This window comes from Leptosomus discolor, chromosome 5 (assembly GCF_034619465.1).
Source record: "Leptosomus discolor isolate bLepDis1 chromosome 5, bLepDis1.hap2, whole genome shotgun sequence".
NCBI lineage: Eukaryota > Metazoa > Chordata > Aves > Leptosomiformes > Leptosomidae > Leptosomus > Leptosomus discolor.
The window spans coordinates 40,201,265-40,228,370 of record NC_141395.1 but is presented as its reverse complement, the minus strand read 5'-3'; the positions used below and the strand labels follow the sequence as shown (position 1 = coordinate 40,228,370).

Below are 27,106 nucleotides of genomic sequence, written 5' to 3'. Positions count from 1 at the left end.
CAAGCCCAGTGGCATTTAACCCTTGGCTGTTCTTTTCCAGAAGAGGAGGTGCATCTCCACACAGTTTGTCTTCTTAGCTACCTCAGAGCTTCAGTTAGAGCACAGGAACCACCAGAGTCAGGCCTCTATTCCGGCAAGGAACAGAGTGGCTGAAGGGGGGGAAAAAAAAAAAAAAAATTTCCTCTGTTACTGACTGCAAAGGCTGAGAATGATTCCTCCCTGCCCTCTGTTTACTTCCACACTTTCGGGAGCTGTTCTCCTTCTGCCAGCACGGGACCTGCCAGGGGCAAGACGCCATATGGTGACAGTGCAAAACAGCCTGTCGGCAGCCTGCTCTTCAGCATCTCTCAGCGGCTTAAAAACAGCAGCTCCTGATCTGACCTCACAAAGCAGCGCTTGAAGAGCCCTTGCTTCCAGACTGACATGCTCCTACCACAACACCCATGGCTCCATGCCCCAAACAGGAGCCACTCAAGTGCTGGGCTTCACATGCTGCCCATTTCCTTTAAGGGGAAAGCTTCAGACTAGAATTGTCACCACAGTAGGTGACAAGCCACTCCAGAGGGCATTCCTAATGAGGTGACCTCACACCTGGGACTAGACCAGCATTCTTCATCAGCCTTTAGTCGGATAAGTGAGGCAGGGTAGTCATGGCCACCTTGCACAGGACATGGGACACTCAGGTGCAGTTCCCCAATTCTGTATGTCTCCTGTACGTCCTTTAACCTTACCACAGGCATGGCAGGAAGCAAAAGCATCCCTCTCAGATGCTGCGAGATGTTGTGTACCTAGAGAATTGCAAGTAACAAAGCACAAGGTTATCGCCTCAGACATTTACTAACATCTCATGCAGAGATCTCACCTAGAAGATTAGTACCTATGAACTTCCATCAGCAGAATAAACAGCGCCCCAAGGACAGCAAACAAAGGGTAAATGATAAGCAGGAATACACAACAGGAGCAGCCAAATGCTTATTACCAGTCTCTATTTTAGCTGATGTAGGTAAAGAATGGGCTAACAGATTCCTGAGAGAACCTCACAGCATGGTATGTACCAGCTATGGTCAAAACAGCATGACAGAAGAGACACATAAGGAATAGAACAGCAGTGGAAGAGTCCAAAACCCAGCTTTTAAAGTATGAGCTAATAAAACCAGGGAAGACTCCAAACACTGACAATCCATGGGAAGCAATGGCACAGAAAGCAGTCAGGGGCCAGGGCTTGGGTTAAGCACAGCCAAAAGGCAAGCCATCAAGCAATGGATCATTTTTATTTTGGACTACTGGCTTAATCTGGGCCCAAAAAGCAGAATCCTCTCTACCCTGTCTTGCCTATTCCAGACATTTGGAAATAAATAATCCACTGTAGAGATCAGAAGAGGGGAGACAGCTCCCTTCCAGGCCAGAGCAAGGGCAGTGCTGGGCACACAGAATTCCTGAGCAGTGCCCAGGGCCTAAGACACAAGAGCAAGGGGAGCACACGTACATAGACCAGACAGAATGAGAGCATTAAAGGATCTACACATGTAGATTATATCTTAAATGACTCTTATCCCCCAGGAAGTATCTTTGCTTTGCTCAGTTCGAATCAGTCTGGATCCAGCAGGTAGTCAGGTGAAATAAAATCCATGCCCAGAGTCACGGCAAGTCAGCAGCAGAGCCAGGAACACAGCCTGAATTTCCCCTCTCCCAGGTCCATCTCCTACCCAGGCATCCCTGCTACTGCTCAAGCAAAGGGAACACATGCGGACTTTCTGCTCTGTACCAGCTGAGATCAGAGGCGCGACAGAAGTGTTTATTGCAAAACTGTGGACTGTTCCTTGCCAAAACTGAACATATTTTATAAAATGGAACCAAAAAAAATCCCTTTGAAATGGTCACAGTGATTGCCAGCAAAAACGTGCCTGGGCTGTTGCTTTATTCATCTCACTGTGCTCCAGATTTTCACTTTGTTTTTTCTAATCAGAGTTCAAATCTGCTTAATGCAAATTGTGCACAATGGAGAAGGGAAGTGGCTTCAGGCAAGATGCTTCCCAGATGCCTGCCTATGAACTCTGAATCGAACTCCCCAGTATGAGAACAAGCATGTCAAACTCGAAGGAATGAGTCTTTTACCTTGGAGAAAGCAATCTGACACTGCCTCTCGGCCCAGAGCACGCCTCTAGGGCAGGATTCAGAGCACCAAACCCCAGACTGCCTTGCACATTCCCCTCTGTCACAGGGGAAGAGGATAATGGATTAGAAGCACCTGGAGAAAACGACCTGCTGACTGAGAAAAAAAAAAGCAGCTCAGTTCAGTTTAAACAACATAGATTTTTATCAGTTCATTAAGAAGCTGGGCATAAGCCAGGCTTTCATAGCAATCCATAGGCTTTCTAATGAATTAGTAAAGTCCGGACCATAAAATTGACCTCAAAAATAAACCTTTTTCCTGAGGGGACAGTATTTGGATGATACAAGACTACTGACTCCACATCGCTAAGAACCGTATGTTTATTTGCAAAAAGAGATATATTTTCTACATTGGAGGCCAACTTCCTGCACCTTCATTCTCTATTAACGCAGGGAAAGCTCTCATATACGGCTCTTACAAACACTTGCTAACCACAGACTGCAGGTGCCTCCCAATTCAGCTGGCAATACTCCAGTGACTGCTGCTGGTGAGTCTGTGACCAAAGAGGGACTACTATGGCCCAGGGCAAACTCAGTGATGAAACAGCCGAAGGTTGGTGTGAATGAGAGTTATCCCCAGCTCATTGCAAGCTTCGATCACGATCTCGTCGGCAGCTGAGCCAGATGGGGCAGCGATGAACTGTACTCCACTCTGAAGGAATACAGAGAGAAGCAGAAGGATTAGAGGATGGAAAACCAAAACCCCCTGGAAAAGGACCTGGCAGCCCCAGTCCTTCTTTGATATCCCACAATACCAAGCCCTGAACAAACAAAGGCTTCCATTGCCCAAAGCCATTCACAGGGGAGTTCCTCATGCGAACAGTCAGTTCTCTCCACAGCTCAAATAACTGTAAAATTGTTCCTCTGGAAGCAACAGGCCTTGTCTTGATATTCTTAAACAGTTTAATAAACTTTAATCCTCTGTTCATCCCAAATCAACAAACTGAGCAATGGCTGGATAGTTACTCTCCATGTGAGACCAGGAACCGTAAGAAACATCCTTCCCAGGATGCGCTCTTCTAGCCAGCAGTGTATTCCTCAGCAGTCCGCACAAAATTAAAACTCCATTTCCTTGGAGTCACCCTGACACCCTGGCCCTGCCATGACCTTACCCGTTTAGCTCTGTCAACATTATCCCTAAAAGGGAAGAACGCATCGGAGCTGAGGGAGACAGCAGTCAGCTTGGCAATCCACTGCTTCTGCTCCACTTCCGTTAACTGCGCAGGCACCTCCTCAAATATCGCCTGCCATTTCACCAGGTCTTCATCCTGCGAGAACAAACAGAGCCAGCTCAGCCCCAAAGCACAGGCAGTGCCCTGACATCCCTCCGACACCCAGCTCAGCTGTGCTTTCTGCTCCCACAGCTCTGCTGCTGGGAGCTTCATACCAGGGACTTTAAAATCCCAAGTGGTGGTGGGAACACATTACCACCATTGGCTCTTTTTGCATCCGTTTAACTCCTTTCCTTCCCCCTCCTTGAGGGATTCCTTCTCCCCCTGTTTTAATTCCAAGACGCTCTGCTTGGCCTGCCTGCAGTGTGCTGCTCTGTGTAAATGCCAGAACATGCAAACAGGATCTGGTAGATGACTTAACCCATGACAAACAGCAGCTTGGTTTATGATTCAGCTTCTGAAACAGCAATTGCTCCAGTTCTTACCCCCTTAAACAAGCAACTGCTCACAGAGATGATTCATGAGGTCCCAAATCCAGCTCTTGGCTTTCACTACTTAAAAAGGACATAATATTTTCTTGCCTCACTATTGCTTGTAAGAGGGAGGTCAGAGGGATTCCGAGAATCCAAAATGCCACACAAGCAAACAGCACCATGTGAGAAGAGGACAACTGCCCAGACGGGGCAGTGAGCGTTGAACTATTAACTGTAGCTTTAACCCTCCCTCACTGCCAGGGGGAAGGACCAGACGGAACCAAGCGCACACCAAAGCACAGGGCAGGTTCCAGCACCTGGACTGGTGGGTGCAGTATCGGAGGGGCAAATCAGGACACTTTGCCACCGGGCCATTAAGCAACCTTGGGGAAGTCACCACCCTGGGCGCTGGCCACTTGATCCCCCAGCCCTCTGGGATCGTCTTTTATTGACACCCACGCACAAAACTCAAGTGAGGCTTAAGTACTATGTAAAGACTCTGTTTTGCAGAAGCCAGGCTCTCCAGGGAAACCTCTCAGCCAGCCCTTACCTCACCAATGGTCCCAGTGACATACTGATCAATGGCGTTGGAGATCTCTGCTCTCTTCACACCGGCTTTGAACTTCATGGAGAGCACGCGTGGGTGGTGCCGGAGCCACCAGTTGTTTGCCTTGTCACCAGCCAGACGCGTGCAGTGGATCCGGGACTGCTGGCCGGCTCCAATCCCTATGACCTGAAGCACACAGATACAAAGCACAATCACACCTTGCTGCGCAGGGAGCACAGTCACAGCTGCATTCCAGCCAAGCAATTAGGAAAGACCTCCCACACATGAGCTCCTCCTCACTAAAGCAGAGAAGGAGTGTAGGTAATTAGTGAGGAAAACTTTGACAATACCTCCATGCCCAATCCTGCAAACTGCAGCTCTCTGCACTGCTAACTTCCAAGGCTCTCCCAAGCTGACTGTCACTCTGAGGACACTACGTTCTTTCATCCTTCTGAATAACACAGCCCCAGCCATTTGAGTCAAACTGTTAAGCTCAGGAGAGTGATACGATTATGGCTTTGGTTTAAGGCAAAATAAATCCTCTTGGTTCTAGAAATAAATGTGACTGGTAAGAGGCAGTGGGCTGCCTACCTGTTCTTGAGAAGGGCACTTCACTTCAGGATTAAAGCCTGAGCCTGGGTCACCCAAATGCCATCATCGTTCCTGCCGGGCCAGGCATACACAACTTAAAGAGATCAACCATGATATGTAGAGGATTACAGGGCAGTTTGTCTGTCAAGGCTGATAAGAAAGTAAATCCACTGCTCAATCAGGAGGGCTGGTCAGTAGGGCCATTTACATCGCATGGACTGTCAAGGTCCTGGAGCTACCAACACATTTCCTACTCGCCATCTGCCAGAGTCCAGGTTTTTAAAATAGCTGCTGTTAACCTTATTTAATAGCACTTGTGCTTGACATCAGACAGACCTAGTGTTTCCGGAAGCAAAATCCAAAATGTGATTTATTTTTTTTCCTCCCTCAAGGAAGCTGCTATGAAAATACAGTATTTGCTCAGCTTCCATTTGCTTTTATCAGACCACTTTGGCGTTCTCATCAGACACGTTCAACCTCCGTCAATTTTTTCAGGTACATTATAGATCAAAATATGTAGAGGCTTTTTGGAGTCTGGTGCTAACTCTGCAAGCCATTTGTCACAGTTCAACGCACACAAGCTCTCACATCCCATTTGGCTGGTGCAAACTCGCATTGGAGACAAAGGGAACTCTTCACTGCTGACACCACTGAAAATTGCATGTGGATGGAGACATCTTGGTTACTGGGTGCTAGCAGGACAACCCCTGCAGGCACGGTCTGCCCAGTCACAACTGGCAAGCGCAAGTGACTGCGCTGAGGTCTCTTGGGCTCCAGACTGTCAGCTGTCCCTCAGCTTTGTCTCTGCCCCGACAGTATGCCAGACATGCGAAGGCCAGACCTAGCCACCACAGCTGTCAGACTTGGGCTGGTAACTTTTCTGCACGGCTTTCAGAGCTGTGGGTCCTGCTTTCCAAAGAGAGCTCCTGCCATTTCAAACCAGAGAGCTGACAGAAAACAAGTCTCTCCCATGATTTCCCCCTCCTATGAAGCTACAGTTGAACTGTTCACCAGACTGTTCGCATGGGGGACTGCTCCAGGGACACTGCGTTGAGGCTAGCGGTTCTGGCCAATGCCTCAGAGTTTCCAGCTCATACTGAAACATGGTAAAGCTACAAGTCAAAGGCTGCCCTCAAAGGAATGAGTCATTTGTCTTCTCATTCATCAAGACACAGTGACTTCACTTCTTACCAGAACCATAAAACATGCTGCTGGATACTATTCCCCCAAGAAGCAAATGAAAGACTTGGGCTGTATCTAGTATCATCCACTCAGCTGTAACTGAAGTCATCAGTGCTTAATAAACCCATAAGGATATTAGTATTATCATAAATACTAAATAGATGCAAAGTTTCTCATAGCTTAGTGACACCTTGCCCCCCAAACACTCCTGATGTCCAACCGCTGCTCTCACATCCACCCTGCTTAACCTCTAAGCTTGCAGGAGACCCCTGCAACGCAAGGGAGCTCAACACCAGCCGCGCTAGGTATATTTTCTCTTCCACGGAGGTTCTTCCTCTCTCCCTGCACAAAGGAGAGGATTTAAAATTGTCATACGCTGAACACCATTGACAGTCACTCAGCCCTTAAGAGTGGGCCTAGCAAGCCAGGATAGGCTAAGGCAGAAATCTTTAGCTGGTGATGCACATGGTGCAGAGTAGTGGACAGACTTCTGGTCTAGGGGGGGGCCAAGATACTATGAAATGTTCCCAAGTTTCTGTTAAAAAAAAAAAAGTGATGTCACATTCCAGAAGTGCAATGTCCTCCCTGCCCTCTCCCAGCCTCATCTTCATCACGTACTTGTGAGCTGTGGCCTTGCACTCCTGTAGTGGAACTGGCTGGCCCACTGCAAGCCCTGGCCTTCAGCCCACAAGGCACTGGTGCTGGGGCAAGTGTTTCCATGCCAGTGCAGCCCCAAACACATGCAGCTCCTTCATGGGCACGGATTAGAAACCAAGCTCTCCTACCTGTCAGCACCCAACCACCCTTCCCAAAAAGAGCGTTTTTTCTTTTCTCAAAGTATTTTACATTTTTTGTGACCTAAATTTTGTCAGAAGACGCACAACTGAACTTTGGCTCATATTCAACTACTCCAAAATGGCAGGAACTTTGTACTCACTTACACAGAGCAATGTATCCTCTAAACTCTTCATAGGCATCCCCAAATCTACAGAGATATTATCAGCAACGCATGTAAGTATTTTTATAATGGCTTAACAGGCAAGAGAATATAAAAGCTGCTTCTCTGTGCCTCCTTCTGGTAAGCCCACATTGTTCTAGAGGGAAGTTTGCCTTACAGCCTGAGAAGAACACACTGGTAAGATGCAATTCACTGGAAAACGGTGACCCAGGGAAAGCCAAATCCTTGTTTGTAGAAAAATGTGTTTTGATGCAACACTGCCGGGGAAGATATCTTCAGTCTAGCCTGGAATTTCTGGTCTGAAGAGGAGAAAGAGTTGAGCTCCTGCTTAACGCAAACTATAGCCTTGTACCTGAATCTCTCTTCACACTGGCCTGTTTAAATGCACCTGTACTCTCCCTTTTTCTCTTTGTGTTTCTCCCCCTTTTCCTTCTTCCTAGACTTCATCTCTTCCTTCCTCAAACGCTGGCTTTCTCCCCTATGAAAACACACCTGAAACCTCAAAATCCTCCACCACAGAATCCTTCCCCCTCCATTTTCTGCCCATTTCCTACACAAAAATTAATAAAATTTCTTTCGGAGTTTAGTCTCCTGGGATTCAAAAAGTTCTTAAGCAGAGCCTATTAAGTGTGAGGAATGAAAGGAGACAGTAATACAGGGTGAGTAGAAAAATCATTTGAAAAAAAGGTGGTGAAAGTTGAGAACTACTTGACCAAAACACTGGCTTCCAGGAGAGCCAAACGTGCCCCATAGCTGGAATACTGTGAGTGGATAAGATGGATAATGCCCAAAGGATCCTTACAAAATGATCCAGATTGGCCTGGATTTACTCAGATTTACTCTGAATGAGTGAAAACCCAAACCCTAAATACATTTGGAATTACAAAAATCAAATAAGGGACTTCATAATTGGGAAGAGAAACAATGAAGACAAACAAACAATGAAATAACTAACGAATGTCTGCACCATTGGGGGAAAACCAGCAAGGTAGATTAACGGGTTTCTTTTATCCCACTGTGCAGAGAACAAAGAAAGAGAATAATTTTAAATTGCTAATTTAAAACATGATGGTATCACTAAAGAAAGTGTAAATCAACACGTTACAGACTGGCCTCCCAGTGCTGAAAGTCAGACAAAACAAGTGAAAGTTTACTGCAATTAGTGGCAGCTGGCTTCCTGCAAATTAAGTGACACTCAAGTCCATAAATGCTTCCTCCCACTTCACACTTTCCTAGAACTTATTAACACAAGCACCAGCCCTTGCTGGAGTGGTCAATCCATTCACAAACCCAACAAAGCCAAGCTTAAAAAACACTCTGGGTGTCTGACACACAGCATTTTTGCTGGGCAGCAGAATGCTGTGAGGCTGAAGTAACTCCTGGAATACCGACAGCAATGAACTGCAAGAAAGCTGGACTTCCCAGGCTTGGCTCATATAACCAAAACCAAGCCAGATCCCGAAAAAGCATTTGAAGTGTAACAGTCTGGAAGTTACTTCCCATCCCTGGTTCTTGATTTGTGCTATTTTTTATTCACATACAAATATTCCTGTACACATCTGACAGTATGTCTCAGCAGGTGATATGATCAGCAGTTAGTTCTGCACAGCATCACCAAGAATCTAAGCTAACCACTATCTCAGACTGGTTTTCAGTGGACCTTATTTCTCTCCTCATCTGTACCCTAAGAACAATGGTCTCAATACTTAACAGTCTCAGGAAGCTTTTAGAGATTTTAAAAACCAGAAGGCAGCTCCTATCTGAGCTCCTCCAGCACTACCTACAGCATCCATGCCGCTGTTTCTGCACTTGGGTTGTACTGAATCTCTTAAGGAGGACGTTAAGCTTTGATTTGAAGACCCCAATGCAGATTCACCACCTCCAGGAGTAAGTGATAGTAATGGCTGCTGACCTTTACTTAAAGGTCAAAAACAAATCCTTGGCTTAAAAAAGTCATTTGTTCTGAGTGTAGTATACAGACCTCTGATCTTGGCCTTCCCTGTCACATACACAACAAACCAAGACAATGCACATTGATATTTGATTAAAACGTATGCCTGCAAATACGCAAACCATCACTGAAGCCCAGCTAGTTAAATCCCTGCCTGCCCGTGCTGCTTTCCACTCCTCCCTCATGCCTTCTCCCTTCCATATGCTACATGCATTGCCACACACACTTCAGAAACATCTGCAGCACCACGTTAAGTCCAGACTTGCAAAAGCACTGGGGAAATTGTTCCTCTAATAAGGAAAATCCACAAAGATAGTGACACCTTTGTGCTGGGGCTACAAGAACTAAGACTCCTGAGTACAGAGAACCATTTAAAAGCAAGGGAAAAAAACCTTAAGCTGAAGAAAAGAAAAATGCCAGATCTCCAGAGACATGTTTTCAAGAATCACACAGCACATGACCCCAGAAAGCACTGAGACAGCACTGCAATGTTTTCAGGCTGTAACAACAATCTGACAAATGCAGATGAGTACCAATGCAAAAAAGGACAGCACTGCAGTTCACTCACAGTCTGTACCTGTAGGGTACACCGTTTGGTCCATTTTGCTGATTTATGATGTACTAAAGCTCAAGATCAAAAACCTTCTTTGTCTTTGTCTTCTTTTTTTTTTTTTTTTTTAAATAATCCAGGCCTATGGAAAAGTTACCATGGAGAGCAGAGAACCAGCTAAACAGCATTATGAGAATCAGCCACTGGGCAGAAATACAATTTTTAATACATTTACAACAACTCTTGGATAACTGATTTAAACTGAACACCTAGTGATAATTTGGAAAGAAAGTATTTTTCTTTTTAATTCAAGATTCATCTCTCAATTACACATTTGATAATGCCCCTATAAATCCTAACATCCATCATAAGCTTTTAAAAAAAAAGTAATCAAGGAGAGAGAAAATTTCTAATGCCCCAACAGGGAAAAAAGAAAGCACATCTCATCTTTCTTGCATAAAAAGTGAAAATTTTAAGAACCATTTGGACAGTCAGAATCCAGCTGTGAAAACTGCTGTCATTTCCTAAGGCTTTTTACAGACTACAACATATGTACATGCCCTCAAAAAATTATAGAAAAGGACAGAGTAGTTAGAAAGAAATGACTTAAGGCCAAACTTGCAGAAGCATGTAAGAGCTTTTCCAACCCTGTCATTGAAAGAGCCAGCTGTGTCATTACCATGAAAAAATTACACCGAGGTTTTGAAGCAGCTTTTTGAGAAGCACAGGCTGGGTGACTGCTTTGCATGGCGCTGTCAAGGGCGGGTCACCTGTACCTGTGTGACAGCTTCCTGTACACTAAGCAATTTTAAAACTCAAGCCTGACAAAAGCAGTCTCTGACCAGCTTGGCTGTGACAGCACACACCCCAGAGCTGCCCGATTTGGTTACCTGCCCATCCTTGGCATAGCAAACCGAATTGGACTGGGTGTACTTGACAGCGATGCTGGCAACAATCAGGTCTCGGACAGCAGACTCAGGCAGCTGAAACAAAATGCCACTGTCAATGACTCATCCTAAAAACCATGACTAGCCAACTGGCTAGTGATCTGCAAACCCCTAAAGCCATCACAAGTGCTGTATCACAGAGAGAGAAAGCAAAGTAACTAAAATATCCTGTTCTGTTCAATTACCAGCAAATTTCCTTTAGATTAAAAACTGTAAATGATTCGTTTGGCAGCTGATCTGATAGCTCGTAGGGATAAGACTCAATCTTACCAGGTCAAGAGGGCTCTATGAGTGGCCCACAGCCTGCAAAGTCTTCTGTATTTGCTCTGTGTCATCAGATGTGCTCATAGGCAAAAAGCTAAGTAAGCATGCACAGGACCACAGTAATAATAATAACAGCTCCTACTATCTGCATGAAGTACTATTTTAAGTCCATTCCATTACTAATTTATTAAAATGATTTTTATTACCTCAACGTCTGAACTTGCTTCTGAGCCCATGACTAATCATGTGCTCATTAACATCTGTTTTTTAATGAGAACCAGACCAGAGAGACAGAAATATCTGATAACTTTCTAATGATGTGAACTCTAAATGATGAGCAATATCAGCAAGGCCAGTTTATACAACACACTGAACACAAAAGGAAGTAAACAGTGAGTCAGAATGAGATCACAACAGATCCTTCGCACATGGCTGTCTCACCATAAGAAATTATACATAGTAGCTTCTTATTTATAAGAAATACAAATATTTTGGTAGTTGGAGGTAAAGGGCAAGGTCTACTTCCTCTTATTTATTCAAGGCTTCAAAACAAAGGCAAACTACCCTGATTTACCCAAGCACATTTGGTCCAGAAAGTTTGCTGCATTGTTTTGTTAAAAGCCAGTTAAATCTCATTAAAACATTTTAAGAGCTCTTAAAATAGAACAGCGATTACTTCCTTGATGAAAGCACACCAGTTCATTCCACCAGTCTTTAAGCTCATTTATCTTCTGACGCTTACATTTTTGTTCTTTGTAACGATGTTCTTGAACAACGACCGGTCGATGACTGCATTGTTCCTCTTCTGCATCAGGTGCAATCCATAGAGGGTTCGAATCTCATTGTCATCTGGCTCATAACGGGGATCCATCTATAAGCCAAAGGACAGCCCAATAAAACGCTCTTAGAGCAATTCCAAGCCAAGGTCCAGTAATAGCTTAGGCTAAAACACATTACCTAAAGAATCCAAAAGAAGTGAACTGTTTATAGCAAGTGATGTCAAATCATCAGAAGTAATTAGAATTAACTGGGGCAGCAGGGTCTCAACAGCACCAGGTGACATTTACAGGGTGAAGAGAGTAATGCAGTACAAATGTCTATATACAAATGTCCACATTGCCAGCCACAAAAATCTACAGACTTCCAGTCTTTCACAGAAAGGGAAAAACATCCACACAAGGAGTCTTCCAGCCTTCCACAGGAAGGGAGAAATATTTTGAGTTGCTTCATACATGCCTCAAGGTACAACTCCCAACCCTCTCTGACATTAAAGGAAACAGTGAATGCAATTATTTCCAGAGATGCTCTCTCTTAGGTCACATTTCCAAACAAGCTTGCAGCACAGTTAATTTACACCAGTGTCAGGGTAAAGTAAAATGGAACTGCTAAACTGCACTCAAGTCTACCGATGCATGGGCTATTTAAAATTTTGGTAGCCCCAGTTCAGGTTATTAAGACATGAAGTAAACCAGATTAAGGCTACCAGCTCTAAATAGGAGTGTGCACATCCTTTATGTGGTTTCCTTAATCTGTTTACATTTGTTCACATCAGCTTCCCTTAGCATCCCTCTGCAGACAGGCCCTGAAGATACAGGCTTAACCAATATGACCTCATCCTTGCAAAGCTAACTGAATTCAGGAGGTAATCAGCTGCCAAGATTATCTGCAATTTCATTCCTTCTTGCGTGAAGCTCCTGAGCCATCTTCTACAGCTCCCCCTGGTAGTAATACTACAATTGCAACTTCAGCTAAGCCTTGGATTTTCTTTTTGTAAGGTTACAGTAAAGTTCTCTGCTTGTTTGTCTCTCCAAGTCAGGCAGAAATAAGACTGTCAGAGCATCCCAACATGCATTATGTAATCTGTTAGTCATGTTCAACAAAACTGGATGATTTTGAAGTCCAAACGAGCACTGCGGGAACTAGGAAGGCAACCTGACACTGGCTTGACCACACGATATTAAAATTCCCTGACAAGCATCCTGGTTGCAGTAGGTAAAGATGCATCATCCCAGGTCCAGACTCTATGCTACTACCTTCATCACTGACTGTACTAAAAGACTGCTCTACAAATACCACATGCCCAGACAAAGCTTCTCCCAAGGATATACTACACATGCTTCTTGCTGCCAAGACTCACAACATCACTGAGGCACTGCATCACAGAATTCAGGGAGGAAACAAATTCAGCAAAAGCAAGAAAAGCTGGCAAAGACTGGAAAGAGAGCACAAATTTTGTTTCTTTGAAGTACTCTTTCTGGTTCATAGATTTAATTACTTCTAATTCACACCACTTTGAATGCCAAGGAAGGTATTATAAAAATACTCCCTTCTAGGACTACTGGCTAAATATGACTACAACACTGCTGGTGGAATCCTAGCTCATACAGGAATGCCTGAAGACCCAGAGGAAACACTTCCATGCACTGCAGAGGTGCCTGGATCAGCCCTCCAGCTATTTGGACACTAACGTCTGTGAAAAGCAGGTACAGGAAAAGCAGTAGAAGGTTATAGTGGAGGAGGAGTACCAACCCGCAGGACACAGTAACCACCATTCTTCTTTTTGGCAAGGATTTTGAGAGCTTCTTCCTCATAACCAGGAGCTACCACACCATCAGATACCTGCAACGCACACAGATTTCAGCTTCCACGTGAAAAACCAACCAAACAAAAACCAAGGGACTAATACTGAAAGCTCCACCTGCCATTTCCAGAAAGCCACACCTCTCAGGGTCTGTAGATACCGCACAATACCAAAGGCACAATTACAATATTGGTTTCAGTCCTGGAAACAGGAAACAGCAGAGTGCTGTAAGCTCTTGGCAGAAGTTAGTAAAAATATCCTGCATCACTAAACAGAATGGAGCTAATAACTAATATTCCCCTCCAGGAGGAAACAGCTCAGGCAGGACATTCCTACTTTTCTCAGCCCTAATGGCAAACACAGCTTAAAAAAATGAATCCTTATTTCAACAGTGACACTCCTGATGAGGCAAAAATACTGGCAAACGAGCTGTTAACAGCATTGAAACTGAGAAGAGTTTACATTCATCAGTGCCATGAAGTGACAGACACCTTTCACATTCTTATCCTCCAATGTGGGCGGGTTGTTTTTTGTTGTTTTTAAGTTAACAGTATACCAAATGTTATCCTCATAAACCAGTCAAACGTCATTTTTCATTTTGAAAAGAAGCCTCCAACATACAAGAGAGCTCTTTGCATTGTGCCTTCCCCCTCTCAAAAAACTTGTAAGCAACATAGAACGGGATGAACATGGTCAGTAAAGCATTAACTCCCAGTTGTTTAACTCTGCATTTGAATCAGTGACTTGTGCAGTGCAGTCGGCTACAGAGTGAACGTTGAATCCAGCAATGGAAAAAGTGCACCCTGGAAAGTGACTGAGCCTACACATAACTTGTATCAACTGGCAGGCAGCAATCTACAGCCACGTTCCTGACTTGGGCAAGAGGGTGGCCATCAGCTCTCCCGTCAGCTATTGTTCTGATTACAACCAGATACTCGTGACAGTGTAATCAGGGTTCATTTCCGGAGGCCTACTCAGAGGCAGAGGTTTGCAATCATCTCTTCAAAAGCAGCATTTCAAGCACTGCTATTTCACAGGCTCTCCCACACAGCCGGGTTTTAACTAGTAGGAAGAAAAATGCATCAGAAGATAGGCGTAAATTCTGCACCCTGGATACCAAATTACACAAACGGACCAATAAGTATTTAGTAAAATGGGTCAAATTCAAACCGAACTGCTGTTACAAACCAATGACTCCATCCAGTGTGATTCTCCTTTTTACACTGGAATGATTGGCTGCTAACTAACCTCTCTGGAAATAATCTTGGCAGTAGCCACATCGCAGGTATCAGACAGGGCAATGAAGTCACCAAAAGAAGACATCCGATCAGCACCTGCAAAATCCTGGTTTCAGTAACTTAGCAAACTATAGCATAATACCAAAAAAAAGTCTTTGCTTCTGTAACGCGGTCAATTTCTGTGAGAGCCAATAATTTAGTCCCACCGCAAAAAAAAAAAAAAAAAAAAAGGGACATATAAGAGCAACAAGGATGAAAAATCCTACCTCAACCACATGCACCTTTAAATATGCCCACAACTCTGCTATTCTTCCTTCTCTGCATTTGTCAAAGCTCTAACTCTGCAATGGCTACGTCCACTACCACAAGCTGTAGCCATGGTGGCAAGAGGACAAGGAGGAGCAAGGACCATAAAGAAAGATTTTAGATGGGAGACAGCTGGAAAAAGAGGAGAGCTTTTAGATGCCTATGCTCCCAATCTGGCTTTTGCTGCAACAAACCAGATCCAGAAATGTATCTAAAAACATCTTTAATTTTTTTTTTTGTTAAATAAATATTTTCTATATTTAATGGCATAGCTAATGTGAACTCAGCTCCCATTGCAGATGCTCTGCTACTTAGTAAAGCAAATTCTTCTGTCCCTGCCATTCTAAAGGTTTATTTTTCCAAACATGCAATGGTTTTCTGAGGACAATGTTCAAAGGTGGCCTTTAAAGTGGTGAAAAATGAACCCAAGCCAACGTGCCCCTTATCAAGTAAGTCTGCTTTGTTTTCTATAATCTGTGCAGATTTACTAGGAATGCCATGGAAAATGAGAGATTTAGCAAAGCATCTCAGATAAGCAGAAGAAGATACTTTAATTATTTACTTATTTTTAGCTTTTTTTGGTGAGCTCTGCAGTATAGAAGCATTAAAAAACTACTCACCAAATACTAGGCAGAAACTTTCTTCTCAAGCTAAGTACTCCTGAGCACTGCATCTGCAGTGGAAGGCTGAGTGTGCTACCAGCACAGCTGTTTATCCAGATCCTTAGCCAAAATCCCACAGATTCATATATATGTGTGTGTATATACATTTAAATTGAAAAAAAAAAATATGCTACTGGTCTTCTATATACATAAAGGAACAGAATCCAAAATGCCTTTAGCCTCTTTTAAACAATATACAAGGTCTGCTCACTTGGAGAACAATTTTTGATGGGCAGTCAGTTCATTTAGTCAGTCAGCCAGATCCTTATGGAGAAAAACCCTCCAGAGGAGGAGGCACAGTGCAAAGGGAAGAGCCTGCGAAGTGCTAAGCATGCTGCTCAGGTGCTGAGAATTAAGATCAGCTCTTTGGACATGCTAGTTTATTCCTGGACTTCTCACCTCTGCTTCGTGCATAGGCAGACGCTAAGGGCGTTAAAGTCTTGTGGAAGTCATGCACCATGCAGACTTGCGCTTCCTCTTCGCTGAGAGGTATTCCAACAGCAGCACCTAGTTGGAAATACAAGCCAGGGCACTCAAACTAGAGCCTCTCGCTGGTCCCTGCCGCTGGGACCTCCCCAAACCGCCAGGGTAAGAGATACAGATACACCACTGGCAGGGCCTGCCAAAAGTTGGAGTCTGTTCAAAGAGGAAAGCATGGCAAGAAGGAGCCACCCACCTGCAGGACTGACGTGTTTGAAGGAGGCTGCGGCAGGAATGCCTAATGACTGCTTGAGTTCCTTCACCAGCTGCCAGGCATTGAGGGCATCACACAGGTTGATGAACCCTGGAGAGCCATTGACCACTGCAAACATAGCACAGAGAGAGAGATTAAAGCAGGCAGACCACTTTCCCTAGAGTCTGGAGAGCAGAGGAGATTTCTCCCACCAAGAACTGAAATCACTACAAATTCTTCCTGTTCCATGTCCCTGCCTCTTCAGCAACTGGTTAAGGGCCCTGAAAAGCTTCAGTGACTTGTGAGGTATGTACAGCCTTGAGACTTAGGAGGTGCAAATACCAGAAGCTGCTTCTTCCCTACCAGAAGCTGCTGATACGACCTTGGAGCAAGAAATACACTGACCCCGTGCACCTCCCCTCTTGTGAGAGAGGAACAAAAAAGGAACAATCCCCCTTACGTTCCTTGAGTTCTTCAACTGGCAGCCATTTGGAACAACAGCTATCTCTTTCTGAGGGAGCCTGCCAGAGCTCAATTTTGACCAAGGTGCACAGCCAGTGCTGTCAAGGAAGAACACAAAAAGCACAAAAGGTAAATTTCTTTATAAATCTAGTAAGTAAACTTCATATAGGGACCATGGCTCTGATTCTTGGAGGTCTCTCCCAACCAAAACTGTTCTATGATTCAACAATGTACTCCAGTACTAGCCAAACTTTAAGCACATGTTGTCTCTAACTGATGACAACAGAATCACTCACAGCCATTGAATTTAGGGCAAGCTTTTAGCAAAATGCTTCATCTGGTCCTTTCATCAGAAATCCATGACAAGAGTAAAGGTCATTCAAAAGCCTGCTCTCAAAACCTTTTGCCCTGGTCCTGCAAGAACTGCTCGTACTGACACAGCAAGACCGTGAGCATTTCAAGAGATGGAAGGAAAAGATCATTTCAGCAATAGTCTGTGGCCATAACAAGTGAACACAGTGTTGTTCTGCTGCCATACTAGGAGGCAGACTTGCAAACAAATCAACCTGCAGTGCAGGCGTGGAAAAGCTTCCTATGAGATCCCAGAATTTAAATAAGGAAATTCTGCAACACAGAGCTTCATTGTCTATTCAACAGGACAACAGTCTGCACACCAAGGAGAGCTGGCTTTCATCAATATTGAAAGCAAATCTCAAGAACAAGAGTAACCACTTTCTGTCTAAAACAGGGGCTTCCATCACTGCAGCAATGCTGTGATGAGTGGCACACCCAGTAAAACGCCAGAGAGACACCAGACCTGCCCCAAACTCTTGAGAGTGAGACTACTATCCCTTCCCTCTGCCACCATTAGCAGAAGCAGCCTTCTAGAAAACTAAGGTAATAAACCTCTTCTCAAAACCATCAAAGAAATAAATAAAAACAACAACAACAACAACAACAAAAGCCATTCAAACCTAAATAACTTGGTTTCCAGACACAGTAAATGGTGACACAAAAAGACTGGGAAGATACTAAATAAGGAAAAATGGGAAGCAGCAACCATCTTAAAAGGATGACAAGGTTTTCCTTTGCAAAATTTGGATCTGACGTCAAGCAGAAGGTGCACCATGTCAATCTGCTCCAAGTGTCTTCAGCGTGGACACACAATCTCACGCCACCAGAGAATGTGGAGCTACAGTGAGTCTTGCGGGCATCAGCAAACAAGCTTTTGTGTCTCACATAGCTCAACCTTTCCATTGCAAAGCTAACACCACCCAGGAATCAAGTAGTTGTTGAGGCACTACTGGCCACCCCTTGGACTAAAGTACAAGATGGTATTTCAGTTTTAAAGACAACAGGCAGACATGCCCCACCGCCTCTTTCCCTAGCTATCCCAGAGCTCCCTTTTGGCCAGCACAGCCTAGGCCTCACCTGTCAGGGGAAGTTTGGATCTCATTGTGTAGAGCTGTGCAGGACTCTGGTGAGGATTCATGCCGTACCTCAGGGGCAGCTGGGACACCCCCTTGCTGTACTCTTTCCTAAAGTAGTCAGAGATAGCTGCATCATACTGAGCAGTGTGGGTGAAAGCCTGGGGACAGAATGGGGGACATTCGTCAACTCACAAATGTCAACTTACTTACAAACGTGAACTTACAAACGACCTGGTGTTTAAAGAAGTGACTGAACAAAAGGTAAACGAGCCTGGGGCCTAGCCCTTTGCTGCAAGCAAACATGACCAACCTTCAGTGCAAGGTGACGCCTGGTTTCCATGGAGGTGTCTTTGTCCCTTGATGTTGCCATCTCTTTAGCTACTGCAGAGTAGTCTGCAGGGTCACACACAACCGTCACACGAGCGTGGTTTTTGGCAGCTGCCCGCAGCAAGGCAACTCCTCCTGCAAGAGGATGGAGGCATGAATCACTTCTCTTCTGGACATGGCATAGTCAAGAGTCACATATGAGGCCATGAAGGGACATGCACCAATCAATCATTCGTGCCAGATGAAGGTGCCCCCCTCTCTCTAGCAAGGAGAAGGGACTGTAAGAGTGCTCTTCAAAACGCACAAGGCTGGTGAGTTTTACTCAACCCACTGGTGAAGGTGCATGTTGGTGTGTATATGCATGGTGCATGGCCTTTGCAGACACAGGCAGAGCTGCAGTGACAAGGAAACAGGTCACGGGCTGCAATGAGCAACTGGGACAAGAATGTGTTCAAGCAGCACAGCCACATCCGGCAGAAGATGGCTGTCTCCACGTATCACTTAAGCACCATCCTCTGCAACACTGGGCTGGGGACAGGTCTATAAGAAGATTTACTTCTACACTGCCAAGCAACAGAGGTTCCCAAATCTCTCTGCAAATATTAATGAATCCTACCCAGGCCCTCTGTGTAAGATAAAATCCCATGCTTCCCCCTTAAATCTGACTCTGCACAACTATTACAACACTTTAAATCATACAAGACACTAGGCTGTTGCAAAGGAGTAGTAGAGGCTGGAACTACCACATGCAGAGTGAATATTACTCCATAAAATACTTAATAGAGAGGTCTGCTGGGCATATTTGGACTAAACTACTACAAGAAAATTCAATCCAAATCCAGCCTCATGGCACAAAACTGTGCCTGTACTGTTCACAAGCTGCCAAGTAGAGACGCTGCAGTGAAGGAACGGCAAGCCTTTTGGGGTTAATAACTAGCAGGAAGAGCAAAACTGCTGATGATACAGGCATCCATGCTTCCAAACTCAGGCCCTAACTACTCTCCCACATATGAAGACCAACTCCTTTCCTTGCAGCAGCTTCCTGCAGCGAAGTTTCCAGCAATTCCCAGAGCACCTTCAGTGATTCAGCTTTTTCTCTCCAAAGCTCACGGTTTTCATTTTTATTACACTGCCAGAGGCTGCAAAAGAGGTTTAATCTGGTCTTGTTTCAGTAGGAAGCATGCTCCACCTGGCCTTCCCTAGCACAGCCTTCTACAGTACATCAGGCTCCTTCTTCTGGCCAGTGCATGACTTGCCCAGCTATGCAGCATGGCTTGCCGGCCTGTTACAGCAGCCACTTGCCATTTTAATCGTAGAGCGGCTTAAAAGCAATGAGGTTTCCCCAGCTATGCTTTAAGTCTGCTCCATGCAGCTCCTGAGCTCATTAGCGGACTGGCTTTATGGGTGTGCAAGGCCACCAAACAAAACCAAAACAACTGACACCACTTAGAGACCAGAACCATCGAGTCCGCCTGGAGAATGGATTTGCTCTCCCTTTAGCTTACCAATATCAATCTTTTCCACTGCCTCTTGTACAGTTACACCTGGAGAAGATACAGTCTTCACAAATGGGTAGAGGTTACACACTACAACTCTGAGAATTGAGAGGAAAAGCAGGGTTACTCAGGAAGAAATAAAAATGCCAAGCACAAGATACCACCACTATTTTTACAGTTTTGTCTCTCGCATCAGGGACCAACATAAAACCTTGTAGGCAAGGCTTCTTTCTCCAAAGACTTAAGAGACGCTGGTGTTCAGCCAAAGGCCAAGTGATGGTACAATGCACTATGAAATTAACTGAACTGTGTATTAAACAATGTTACCTCAGATAGAGTCAGACTTTACAGAAGCTAGTTTAAAGGAAGAGTTTCTTTAAATATGTGGGTCTGTATTTAAGTGTTAGCAATTTTGGTGCACAACTTGAGCCATTTCAAAGGACTTCAAAGTGGGCTCTCAGCAGTACTGAAAATAGGCATCCATCAACTTTTTTAAGAGAGCAAGCACCCAGGGCAAGGTCCATTGCAAACAAAGTACAACTGATCTAATTTTCCACAACTTTTCCATGAGCAGAAAACGACCTACATATCACCTTCTGGACTTTTAAAATACCAACAGCATATGAAACCTGAGCTAACAGCCTGGATCCCATAAAACCTCTGTAGCACATGAAAGCAGTGGGGAGAATTAACCTTTCCCTCTGAAGGTAAAACTGGACCTTACTGGAATTAGTTTTTTGCTCTGATCTGAAAGAAGCTGCAGTCTGTGTTCCAGAAAACATGAAGTAGTAACTTGCCCTGCCCCAACCTACCAGTGCCAGATGAACTGCAGTGAAGGGAGGTATCTGTGTTGACACTCACAATGTTTTTCATCCACAAGAATTAATTCACTCTCTTGATCTGAACGTATAAAGGTATCGAACTCCAAGGCATGCCCAGTATTGGCAGCGCATTGCTGTGATGCACACACTTGTGTCCAACTTTTAATACTCCTTTGTTTCCACACTGTGTGATGAACTCAAGCGGAACTGATGATCAGCTTCCAGTACGGTTTTTGGAATCTCCTACGTCTCTACATTTCCTACAATGTCTTTTATTGTCCGTTCTATTTCTAATACCCCCTCCCCCACAATCCATTCATGTTCCTGACCTGTTACAAACCATCAGGAATCTGGACTTTAACACTGGTAATGCTTTCATCTGTGAAAATCAAGATAATCAATATTAAGGTTTCCTACCTCATCTTGGGTATGTAAATTTTATGCAACTATGCAAAGACCCTCCTGCTGAGGATCAGCTGCTTCTGCTTTATGTAAGACAACCCAAATCCAAATTACTACTTTGGATTTAAGTGCACTGTAAGTCACTGATGTAAAGGCATTTACTCCCCCTGCAATTCAGCAGAGCCTGCTTTAATACGCAGCACACTTTGAAAAGCCACAACTACTGAGCCATCTATGAGGATTCCTGTGGTTTTAAATTTCAGGTTTTCATTCAAATTAGCCTGGAAATCCATCCATCCTAGGCACATCAGTTTTTAAAAGTAATTTTAAAAGCTAAGATGCATTCTGGCCCAATCACCACAGTCAAACTATACCTCCCATCCTAGCTATACCTACAATTTATTACTTTCAATCCAGCCATTCATTTCTAAACCAGGAGCTACTCACTGACATAGAACTGGTTATTCACAATCACTAGTTGGATGTTAAAACCAATTAGTTAAACATAGCCCCAAACTGCCCTGTGTGAGTGTACTGAGTAAACACATTCTAACAAAAACAAGAAAAAACCTTTGGTATGTTAGTGCACAAAGTACATTATTTCAATTTCTGGCTCTCATGATGGCTCTCAAAGTAAGCTTTGTGTGTGTTATCTGTGTGTGTTCTGTCTGTACAAATGATGTGTATTGCTGACTCACTTTTCACAGCTACTCTTTACTGATGTGTTGAAACTCAGTAAACATTATGCAAATATCAAAGGGTATATTTACTAAGCAAGTATTTCAAAATCAGGAACTGTCATCTGATCAGACACCCAGAGCCAAGCTGAGGGGAGATGTGCCAGCTTCTAAAGGACTGAATTCAGCTTTGCAAGTGCAATGTGGCCCAACATTGACTAAATGTAAAGTGTCAAAATTCCCAGATTACCAGAAGAAATTGAAACCTCTGTTTCCTGTTGAAACCACAATGTAACTTTCTTGTTTTAGTGTTCTCTCACTAAAAAGTGATGAAGATGCATCTGTAGAAAACTTTTTAACAACATAGTACCTCCTGAAAGTGAAAAGGAAGGAGATTGCAGATCTTCTGGTGTGCAGACGTTATAATCCCTACTGCTCCCATTCACTTGTGTTGACTGGTCTCCAGTGTTCTCTTTTGATTACTGCCGAATTGCAACATGTCCCCCAACATTTACCTGACAAGGCTGAAGTCCTGTTTGTTCATATCAGCATTATCTTCTGGAATACTGCGAGCCAAGATGCCTAGTTAAAAAAAAAACAGTATATCTTTATCAAAAAAGAACTCAATCACCAACATTTTTTTAATTCAACATCTTCCTTCAGATTGTGCTTTTCCTCAGAGACTTTATCATAAACTTTCTGATTCTTGTTCAGACAACAGCCCTCAGCCCCTACTCCTCTACCTTTGTTCCATTTTACTGGCTCTTTGGCTGTTCAAATTCCATACTAACACATCTTTTTCCCCAATGCTAAATCTTAGAGCATCCCAAGTGCTGAACAACCACCTCAAAAACGCACTTTATAAGCATTCAGTTGCTACACTTAAAACACTAAAACTGTCATTAAGGAGTACATGGAGAAGAAAAGGGCACATGCCGCTCATCAGCCAACAACACACAAAGCCTATGGAACAACAGAAGCAAGAGGTGCTGCGCCTCTAGCTGAGCAGCATAGGTGGCTGGCTTGGGTCTAGGGACTTGGAGAAACAGGCAGGTGACTGGCTGGCACAGAGTAAGCAACAGCACAACGCTGGGTTGAAGGCTACCAGAGAAGATCATCTCCAGCCCTCAGGTGTGATGGGCAACAGGTTCAATTCAAGGGATCTCAAGCACAGTAACAGGAGATGAAAAACCAGATGGGTTAATGTGCAGATTAACCAATTGTCAGACATTTTCCTTGCTGAACAGGAGCCAGGTAATATTAGAGCACGCAGAAATCACCCACTAAAGACTATGCTGTTGCATTCCTTATGCTGCACACCAGATTCATCCACAGGTTAAATTCAGTGGAGCTCTCTGCCTGAATAAGTCTGAAATTGGCTCTGCAAAGAATATGCAAAGACGTTGACAGAGAAGCCCTGTTACTGGTAGCCCTGGGGAAGAAAAGCTCTGCTAACTGCACAGATGCCAGCATAGCAATAGAGGAAGCAATTCAGCCACCGTGCACTTCTCCAGCCCATGCTTTTCACCTCTCCTTCCGCTGCTAGAGCAAATCTGTTTTCATTACTCAGTTCTTCCACACACAACCCTTAAAAAAGGCATCTGTCAGCCCCTTCTTCCCACCCTCACTGCCCATTTTAGACTAAGAATATATTAGCAGAAACATACCAGCATGGACTGCAGGATGAAGGGTTTTCACACGTCCACCTAACATCTCAGGGAACCCTGTCAGGTCCGAAACATCTCTGCTCAATGAGAAAACAGCACGGTAATAGATGTGCCATACTCCCTTTATTTACAGGTTGAATGCTTATTATTCCTATCAGGGCAGTAATTTAGATCTACTGACAATGTTGGTTTAACTGTAAGAAGACTTAAACCCCAGAAGTTTTAAAGGCAGTAAGGGGGTAGAAATTAAACTTAGTTTTATTTTGGTCTTTCTGTAAACAAACAAACAAAATCAATCACCACTTTTCCATCCATGACAGGAAGAGTTCAGAGAGAAAACACATGCACGATTCCTCTAAACTTCAATGTCTTTATCTCATTAAGAACAAAACATACGGAAGGCGTATTACCAAATGGCTAGGAAAACCCCATGCTGAGTGATAGACTAGGATGCATCCTTCTTATGGAAGGCTGGGAAGTAGTTCCGATACGAGGAATTCCATGTTAAGTTAGATCTGACTGTTTCAGTTATGGTTGGCATCTGTCAACTGGTTAGCAAAATGCTGCTATATACAGAAGGATTACTAGAAACATCCAAAATGTTGGTTTAATGCTCTCTCACTCTTCACAAGATGTTGATCTGTATCTTCTGCAAAAGCCACACCTGACAGAAGATAGCAAGGACACTGCTTTCCAGCAAGTGACCCAACCTAAAAAAAATCATATAAACTTCACTACAAACCCCTCTCCTGCCAAAGGGGCAACAACTGCTTTTCCCATGAATAGAAACAGAGTTCGTGGGTCACACTCAACTAAGAAGTATGGTTACTTCTCGAATACATCGAGTAACAAAGATAAGCAAATCCCAAGTCAACATAATTTATAGCGAGAATAGAAGACCACCCTCAAAAGCAGAAATGCCTCAGTACTCTTCTTCCCAGTTTAGCCAAAACATTAATTAAAGTTTCACCACTCCCTGTGACTATTCATGATTGTAAAGGAACAATAAATTGGAGAGTGAAGGGGAAACATGACCATCCTTTGCTTCAGGCTTCACTGCTAGCACAGCCAAGCAAAGAGGTTGGAGAGAAATGACCAAATGTTGGATAACAGTGAGGACAGGAAGCTCTGGGGATGGTGTATATTCATGCTGACGTGTCTCAGTGACCTACTGGAAGCATTCACTGGAAGCAAAAAAGGAGTCATGATCACCTGTCCTGCCAAATAATTGACAGATTTTTTTATCGCTGCACTGGAAACAATTTTTATTTGGCCAGAGCTGGTTTTTTTAATCACAGCATGGAAGAAATTAAAACAAATTTTCCCAGAATCATGGGCCAAATAAGTTGGTGACTGTGGCTGCACAACACTTAAAGGCTCTGTCTGAAAAAGTTAATCATCATGCTGGGAAAATTATTTGTGACAAATGATTTCCAGGGAGCTTCAACATACTCCTGACACATCAATCCTGTCCCAGGACCAGACAAAGATCAGCTTTCACCTGGCTGTGAAGAGCAGCACTAGGGTCAGATTATGAATTTCAAGACAACTGATTGTCTCATGGGAAAAAAGCTGGCTCGAGGCAGACAACACAGCACTTCTGACATCCCTCTGTGTGCTGACCTGCACAGCAACATTTTTTGGCCTCGGTCAACCAACTTCTGGACAAGAAGGTTCTGAAGTTTGATTTGGGCTAGGGTTTTTTTGGAAGGGATGACTTGCTTTCAGGCCAGTTTTCAATCATTTTTGCTCACAAATGGGAGAAAACAATTTAAGCAACCTCAGGACCCAAACGAATATTTTTGGTGGACATATGTAAGAAAGGGTCAGTACCTGACAGGCAAGCCAGCATCTCTCAGGGATTTGGCTGTTCCTCCAGAGGCAATTAAACCCAGACCAAGAGCATTCAGACCCTTCGCAAATTCCACCAGGCTGGTCTTGTCAGACACGCTGAGTAAAGCTAACAGGTGGGAAAAGCACAAATATTTTGGTTTTAAAAGTGGAACAGCGAAATAAAACAGGATTAAGAGAAGGAAAGCTTTCTAAGTTCTATAACTTACGAATCTTCTCCGATGTGAGTTAAGGCACTGCCTGCCAAGGAGGTGACTGGGCAGGGGAGGGGAGAGCTGGCCACCAGCGCCACCTCCAAAGCGGAGAAGCCCCCCCTCACTCCCAGCCCAGCCACAGCTTGGCCCCTACCCTCCCACCGCCGCTGGCTCCGGTCCCGGGGGACGCGTCCCGCCGGCGGGAAGGAGGCGGCAGCGCTGCCGACCCTGCCTCGGGGCTCCAAAAGCGGGACAGCCCCTCACCGCCGTTCCCGCTTCTCTTCACCCCTCTCCCCTCGGCAGTTCAGACCCCCCTTTCACATGGCGGCGAATGCCCACCAGCTCGGATCGAAGCGAAGGTATCACCAGCCCGGAGGGAAGGAGGCGCGTCCTCCCTCCCCCACCTCAGGGCACGGCAACTGCCGGGGTGGAAGCGGCGGCCACGCGCCGAGACGAGCGGCACCCGGCCGTCACTCGCTTTGCAGGGCCGCCCTGTTGATCTGAACCCGCCAGCCGGGAAATACACCTCGGCTCGGCGGCTCCGGCCCACCCGCCCGACGGCCATTTCGAGGCCCGGCCGGAGGGCAGCCCCCTCCATTCACCACCCCCCGGCGGCTCTAAAGGCCGCGACCGGTCCTCGTCGCTGCCGCTGCCACCGCAGCGGTAGGTCGGTCGGTCGGTCGCAGCCCACCCCGGGCTGCCGGGGTCTCGCCACCCCCGCGTTACCGAGCTGCTGCCGGGAGGCCATGGCGCCGTCGATGTGTGCGCGGTGGCGGGGAGGCGGGAGAGTGGCAGCGGCGGCCCGGCGGGATTTGGGCTCCTGGTGGGCGGGGGGGGCGGGGGCCTGAGGGGCCGGCCGGCGCGGCCGGGGCGGGGAATTGTAGGGGTGGTAAGGTGGGTGTGCAGCGGCGGTGTCAGGTGGGAGCCCTGCCGGGGCGGCAGGGCAATGCGCGGTGGAGGGGACGCGGGGGGCGCAGCGCCCGGAGAAGTTGTGGATGGGCCGGTCTTGGAAGTGTTCTCTGTGTAACAGGCGTGTGCAGCGTTTGGGCTCGCCAGGTTCCCGCGGGGACGGGGTGGGTGGCCACAAGTGCGGTACCTGCAGGCCAGGCACCTTCAGGCCAGGGCGCAGGGTTTTCTGGGGCATCTTCGGTGACAGGGACCCCAGCTGAGTAGGCGGGTGAAAAATGAGGGGTAGGTGAGGCAATACCTCACTGCAGTGAAAGGTGGTGCAATAAGGACAACTAATTCTTCACAGAAATACTGAAATTTCATCCGTGGAAAATCCTCTCACGGACCTCACAATCTACTGAAAAGCAGGGGCAAAGATAAAACGCTTGTTTACCAAGTCTGAGGTAGAAAATTAAGCTTGCAAATAGTTGAATGATGCTTTTCCCTTTTTTTATTTGTTGTTTTTCTCTGTAAGGGGAATTAACGGGCAGGAGCTTTTGTCCAACCCCCTACAGGCCTCCAGATTTCCTGGAACTCCTTGCAAAAGAATTTTTCTTCGTTTTG

At 45.2% G+C, this 27,106-nt stretch overlaps 1 protein-coding gene across 1 annotated transcript; it reads right to left on the bottom strand.

Moving 5' to 3' along the window:
• Positions 1 to 2,704: 2,704 nt before the first annotated feature.
• On the bottom strand, positions 2,705 to 26,342 carry ATIC (5-aminoimidazole-4-carboxamide ribonucleotide formyltransferase/IMP cyclohydrolase). The gene is made up of 16 exons (XM_086465203.1): positions 26,321 to 26,342; positions 25,383 to 25,509; positions 23,550 to 23,626; positions 22,398 to 22,464; positions 19,992 to 20,080; positions 18,470 to 18,621; positions 18,161 to 18,317; positions 16,271 to 16,396; positions 15,994 to 16,101; positions 14,637 to 14,722; positions 13,337 to 13,426; positions 11,550 to 11,678; positions 10,487 to 10,579; positions 4,368 to 4,550; positions 3,285 to 3,440; positions 2,705 to 2,824 (listed from the first exon to the last, which is right to left on the bottom strand). Exons 1-16 carry the CDS (start codon positions 26,340 to 26,342, stop codon positions 2,705 to 2,707), a joined length of 1,782 nt encoding a protein of 593 aa, XP_086321329.1.
• Between the last annotated feature and the right edge of the window lie 764 nt (positions 26,343 to 27,106).

Excerpts from the sequence above, each read along its gene's own strand:
- ATIC (XM_086465203.1), bottom strand. The coding sequence starts at position 26,342 with ATGGCCTCCCGGCAGCAGCTCG. Across the intron at positions 23,627-25,382 it reads GATGCTGGCTTGCCTGTCAG|AGATGTTTCGGACCTGACAG; the intron begins GTACTGACCCTT and ends CTCATTGAGCAG. Across the intron at positions 10,580-11,549 it reads TCGTTACAAAGAACAAAAAT|CTGCCTGAGTCTGCTGTCCG; the intron begins GTAAGCGTCAGA and ends ATTTTGTTTCAG.